We start from the raw sequence: 6,844 nt of genomic DNA, 5'->3' as shown, positions 1-6,844 counted from the left end.
TGGGGGAGGGAGTGTGAGGAGAGGAGGGAAGAGAAACTGTGGTGTGGTCTGTAAAATCAATCAATCAATCAATCAATCAATGGACATAGAATTAAACTGGTCATCAAAAGATGAAATACAGGAGCTGGGAGATGACTCAGTGGCTAAGAGCACTGGTTGTTCTTCCAGAGGACTTGGGTTTGGTTACCAGAACCCCACCATAGTTCACAAATATCTGTAACTACAGTTCCAGGGGATATGATGCCTTCTTCTGAACTCTAAGGTCACCAGACACTCACGTGCTGCATAGCTATACATTCAGGCAAAGCACTCATAAACATCATACAAAAATAAATCCAAAAATAAAGATGATATAAATGGCTAAAAAGCATTTAAAATGTTTTAATGTTTAAAATTAAAAATGTCCCACATCTTTAGTCTCAGGGAAATGCAACTTAAAACTGTTTTGAGAATGCATCTTAACCTAGTCAGAATGGCTAGCGAAATGCCATAGATATGAGGAAAGAGAATCACTTATTCCCTGTTGGTTAGAGGGTAAAATGGCACAGTCACTGTGGAAATCAATGTAGAGGTTCCTCCAAAGCTATAAGTTTACCACATGATCCAGCTATACTCTTGTATATACACCTGTGATTGTTTCAATGAGAATGACTCTCATAGGTTTATGTACTTGAATGATTGGTCCCCAGTTGGTTGATCTATTTCAGGAGGGTTAGGTAGTATAGCCTTGTTCCCAGAAGTGTGTCATCAGTGGGCAGGTTTTAAGATTCCAAAAGTCTTTGCCCATTTCCGTTAGATCTCCCTGCCTTCTTCTTCTTCTTTTTTTTTTTTTTTTTGCTTTTAAATATTTACTTATTATGTATACAATATGCTGTCTGTGTGCATGTCTGCAGGCCAGAAGAGGGCACCAGACCTCATTACAGGTGGTTGTGAGCCACCTTGTGGTTGCTGGGAATTGAACTCAGGACCTTTGGAAGAGCAGGCAATGCTCTTAACCACAGAGCCATCTCTCCAGCCCGATCTCTCTGCCTTCTACTTGCGTATAAAGATTTAAGGTCTCCCTTAAGGCAGGGGGAGGGGCTTGATTTTGTCCCAACTTAATTTGCCAGACATTGTTGACTTCCCTGGGAGCCCTACAGGTTGGAAAGAGTGGATGGGGGTAGACTGGGGAAAAGGCAGGAGAGGCAGGGGGAGAGTTGGCGGGGAGGGGGGGGGGACTGTGAATAGAATGTAAAATGAAATTTTAAAAATGAATTTAAAAAAAATGGTGTAAGGTCTCAGTTACTGCTCTAGCACCATATCTGCCTGCCTGCTGGCATGCTCCTGGCCATGATAATCATGGGCTCCAACACTCTTAAATTATAAGCCACAAATTAAAGTCTTTCTGTTATAACTTGCTTTGGTCTTGGTATTTTGTCACAGCAATAGAAAAGTAACTAAGACAATACCTAAAGGACTCTATATTCTATTGTAGAGATGCCTGTTTACTCATGTTCATTGATGATCTATTCACAGTTACCTCAAAATGGAAACAACCTAGATGTCCGTCAGCTAATGAACAGATAATAATAATATGTCTTTAAATTAAAAATTAACATATATGGATGTTCTGCTTGCATACATGTCTGTTTATCATGTGTGTGCCTGATGACCATGAAAGCAGAAGAGGGTGTCAGATCCTCTAGACCTGGAGTTACAGATTGTTGTAAGCCACCATGTGGGTGCAGGAACTGAACCTGGGTCATCTTGTAGAGCCAACAAGTGCTCCTAACTGTTGAGGCATCTCTCAAGCCCCACCTATCCATTCTTACAATAGTGACATAAGTATAACTCATAAATAATGGCTTTTCCCCATTTAAGGTAGGCAACATTTATTTGGGGAAATTTATTTGTTGAATGGTTATCACACATTCTTCAGAAGAGAATTGTTTAAGTTGGGTGTCACAGCACAGACCCTTATCCCTAGTTATTGCAAGGCAGAGGCAGGTGATCTCTGTGATTTAGAGGCCAGCCTGGTCTACAGAGTGACCTCCAGGACAACAGGGGTTGCATAATGACACCCTGTCTCAAGAAACATAAATAAATAAATAAATAAATAAATAAATAAATAAATAAATAAATCAGACAGTTTAAAAGAAGTTTTATCCAAGATACAAATAATATAGTTTGAATCTTCTAATTACTTATTTTAAGAGGGAAAAAAATCACGAAGGAGAATTAAAAAAAACTTATAAAATAGTCTAATGTGATGGTGCATGCCTTCATTCCCAGCACTCAGGAGGCAGAGGCAGACAGATCTCTTAAGTCCCAGGCCAGCCTGGTCTGCAAAACAAATTTCAGGAAAAACCAGGGCTATATACAAAGATTCTGTCTCAAAAAACAAAATGAAGCAAAATCATATAAAATAAGCATTTTTGTTTTTTAATTAATTAAAATTTTTATTAATTAAATGTATTCATTTATTTTACATCCTGATCACATTTCCCCCTCCTTTCTCACCTCCCTCTCCCTCCTTCCCATCCCTCCTTCAATCCACTTCTCTATTCCTGTTCAAAAAGGGTCAGGCCTCCCATGGGTTTTAACAAAGCATAGCATATCCAATTGAGGTAAGACTAAGCTCCTCCCCTTGTGTTAAGGCTGGTCAGGGAAATCCAGTATGAGGAACAGGTTCCCAAAAGCAAGGCAAAGCATTCGGAACAGTCCCTGCTTCCATTGCTAGGATTCCCACAAGTAGATCAAACTATACGACTATCACACGTATGTGGAGGGCCTAGTTATATGTCACACATTTGCAGGCCCCCTAGCTGTACTCAGTAAGCTTCTATGAGCCCTGATTAGTTGTTGCTGTGGGTTCCCTTGTGAATTGTGAGGTCCTTGAGCACTCTTCCCCCTGGCTTGTACAATCCTTCCTCCTCTTCAGCAGGATTTCCTGAGCTCAGTCTAATGCTTGACTTTGGGTCTCTCTATCTGTTTCCATAAGTAGCTGGATGAAGATTCTCTGAAGAAAATTGGGATAGTCTCCAGTCTACGAATAGAGTAGAATATCATTAGGCATCATTATATTGACTTTTATTTTTTTTCTCCAATTGTGTTTGCTTCTGTCCTAGGTCTCTGGACCATCCAGGCTCTGAGTGCTGGCACTCCAGGTGGTGTTGGGGGTGGGCTCACTCTGGTGGTAATGTGTCTGAGGCTGGACTAGTCATTGATTGGTCACTTCTCCATTCTCTCCCCCACCCCGAATCCCCTACACATCCCATAATCAGGACAGACTGTAGGGTATATGCCCAAAACTGGTATATCTGGGTCATGAGGTGGATCAATTCCCAATTTTCTGAGAAACTGCCATATTGATTTCCAAAGTGAGTGTATAATAATTAATTAATTTTACATCCTGATCAAAGTTTTCCCTCCCTCTTCTCCTCCCAGTCCCTATGCCCCTGTGTCCCTGTGTTTCCTATCTACTGCCCCTTCATTTCTGTTCAGAAAAGAGCTGGCCTCCCATGGGTATCAACAAAACATGGCATATCAAGTTGCAATAAGACTAAGTACCTCTCCATGTATTAAGAGTGGGCAATGCAACCCAGTATGAGAAATAGGGTCTAAAAAGTCAGCAAAAGAGTCAGAGACAGCCCCTGCTCTTGCTGTTAAGAGTCCCCCAAGAAGATCAAGCTTCGCAACTGTGACATATATGCAGAAGGCCTATGTCAGTCTCATGCAGACTTCCTTGTTGTCAATTCAGACTCTGTGAGGCCCCATGAGCTCAGGTTAATTAATTTTGTGGGCTTTTTTGGTGATGTCCTTGACCCCTCTGGTTCCTAAAATCCTCTCTCCCTCTCTTCAGCAGGATTCACTGAGTTCAGCCCAGTCAGAATATCAAAATGAAAAAATGTTTGAAAAGTCTGTCCTATCTGTCTGTCTGTCTCCTTGTATGTGTGTAGGACCATGTGTACAAAATATGTGTGGGTGTCATGGCACTCACACAGAGTTCAACATGACCACGTTTTGTTTTAAAATTTATTTATTTTATATGCATTGATGTTTTCGCTTCATATATGTCTGTGTGAGGGTGTTGGATCCAATGGAACTGGGGTCACAAACAGTTGTGAGCTGCCATGTGGGTGCTGGGAATCAAACCCTGGACTTCTGGAAGAGCAGTCAGTGTTCTTAACCTATGAGCCAACTCTCCATCCCCAGACTACTTTTGTTTATAGCAAGGTCCAAGGTATTATAATTTAAGTTGACAGTAAATACAAAAATTAAAGAAATGGTATAAATGTAATTTTTACTGAGACAAAATATAATCTGAGATTTGAAAACGTACAACTTGTGTGAATTCTAACATGGACCATATCAAGGATCAAGAGACATACAGCTTCCAACTTATCACATATATCATTAAAGAGATTTATTTGTAGATGAGGACATCTGGCCTTCATATCATCCACCAAATGCTCTTTGAAAACAAGTAATTCTCACTATTGATAAAGAAGAAATAAACTGGGAAATTATTTTATTATTGCTCATCAGTAAAAATGGGCAGAGAGTGGGGTAGAATGATGACACAATTACAATAATTATCCCCAATGTTGGTATTGTTTCATGTGAATACAACCCATAAAGGGTGATGAAATTGTTCAACCAGTAAAAGATCACAAAACAGCTCACCAGCAGCAAGATGCTGTGAGTGGCTCTGAGCTCAGGAGATTGCTGGCTGGAGAGGCTTTGACTACGGAGATACCAGGCTCCCTTGCGATGTTTGTAAAGGAGAATCACAATGTAGAAACTGGTCAACATCATGATGGTCATAAAGAGAACGTCTCCTATTACGATACCACTTATAAAAAATTCTTGAGCGAAGTAATGTGGTAGTATTCTTTTACAGTAAACATGATAATATCCATCACCAACATCAGTGTAATTGATTTTAGCTACCACAGTCTCAATGACATGCACATATATGAGCAGGTTGATGAGCCAGGCAAACAGGAAGGAGCAACAAGTCCATGTAGAGAGTTTAGGCTTAATCCATGCCCACTTAGAGTTACTGGGAATGATGGTGATGGCTTGGAACGTGCTTAGAATGGAGGTAGTGCAGATGGACAAACCCCGGGTGACTCTGAACACATATAAAACTGCCTTACAGCCGGCATCATCCAGAAAGTGTCTGACTCCAAAGGATGACATGATATATGATATCATAGCAAATATGACTGTCAACATGTTGACAAGCACCAGGTGCATGAAAATGGGATCGATAGGTCTGCTAAAGCGGGATCTGACTAAGAAGCTGTACACATACAGCATGAAGATCAGTGAGTTCCCTATGACACCCACACAGAGCTGGGATACGAGGAACCCCTGCAAAATGGCGTTGATTGGAGACATCACCTCAGTGATGTTTTAGATATTATTAGGCTTGTCAGGCCTTCACTGAAATCTAAGTGGGTTCAATTATAACTAATTACATCCTGATGTTTGTGGGGAAATATAGTGATTGACACTTCAGGAGGAGAGAAGGTTGGAGAAATGTCAAACTCCTTTGTTTCTCAGGTCCAGACTTGGTGCCTCCTGGAACTACATTCCAGGGAGTCTTTTGAGAACATCAGAGGACAGAAGGTGTTGAAGCAGGTGTGCTTAATGCAAAAATCTTCTGTGCGCTGTTATATTAAGTGGCAGGATCTGTTAATAGGCTGAAATGCAAATTTGCATGTCGTAGAGATTTTATTCAGTAGCTCATCTTGAGTATTTAAAAATTCCTGTTTGAAAGGTCTGATCTTTCCCAAGAAGACTGTGTAAAACAGAGACAGTAACATGAGTATCTAAATATCTTTAGAATTTCTATTGTATGCAACACTCTCCCAGGGTATTTATCTTTAAATTCTCGGTAAAGGGGCTGTAGAGTTGGCTCAGCAGTTAAGAGCACTAGTGGCTCTTCTAGAGGACCCGAGTTTGATTCCTTACATTCACTTGGGGGCTCACTACTGTTTCTAACTCCAATTTTAGAGAATCTGATACCTTCTTCTGGCCTCTGTGGGCACCAGACATGCACACACCACACAAACATACATGCAGGTAAAACACTTGTACATGTAAAAGAAAAGAATAAAAACAATTTTCCCCAAAAGTAGATTCTCCACTTGGGTTTTGTCTCTGAGTCCAGTCCTCTGTCACTAACAAATTTCTGAAGCAGTTTAGGAGCTCGGTCCCTGTGAAGAGCTGCAGAACACGAAGGGACAGTTGCTACTATACGTGCCCCAGTGTTGAATACATTCTCAGAGAAATATATTTTCTGTCACCATTTCTATTATTTGCCAGGAAATGAACAGAACTGCAGGTCATCATGTTCATGAAATAAGGCAGTCTCACACAGATAAACACCATATATGTGCTCACATGTTGAATCTGGTAGGGAAATTTACAGACCCAATGGGAGACTCTTAGCCATGTGTAAGCAATGGAGGCTGGAGAGTGATACAGATGTAAGCCATGGGAGAGTATAATGAAAGTCACGTTTGTGAATGTGTGTAAATATCATAATAAAACCTGTAAATGTGGTATTTGTCAATAAGCCTTCATAAAGGATCAATAAATTAACAGCAATAACAAAAACCAAATTGAACTAAGGGACTAAATGTGTAGCAAGGAGGGTGCTTGTTTGTTCCAGGCCGCTTCTCCCTGAAATTATCACACAGAAACTGTATTAATCAAATCACTGCTTGGTCCATTAGCCCTAGCTTCTTATTGGTGAGCTCTTACTTATTAATTTAACCCATTTCTAATAATCTGTGTATCACCATGTGGCTGTGCTTTACTAGCTAAAGTTTTGTCTGACCACAGCTACATG

General features: G+C 40.5%; 1 protein-coding gene across 1 annotated transcript; it reads right to left on the bottom strand.

Moving 5' to 3' along the window:
• Window positions 1-4,437: 4,437 nt before the first annotated feature.
• LOC121449907 (vomeronasal type-1 receptor 90-like) lies at window positions 4,438-5,385 on the bottom strand. Its single transcript, XM_041654569.1, has one exon. The coding sequence runs from the start codon at window positions 5,383-5,385 to the stop codon at window positions 4,438-4,440; it is 948 nt and encodes a 315-aa protein (XP_041510503.1).
• Between the last annotated feature and the right edge of the window lie 1,459 nt (window positions 5,386-6,844).

Source organism: Microtus oregoni, unplaced genomic scaffold (genome assembly GCF_018167655.1).
Source record: "Microtus oregoni isolate MIOR12 unplaced genomic scaffold, Mior012 000006F_ref0000085, whole genome shotgun sequence".
Lineage (NCBI taxonomy): Eukaryota > Metazoa > Chordata > Mammalia > Rodentia > Cricetidae > Microtus > Microtus oregoni.
The sequence above is the reverse complement of the archived record's forward strand: the minus strand, read 5'-3'. Positions and strand labels throughout refer to the sequence as shown.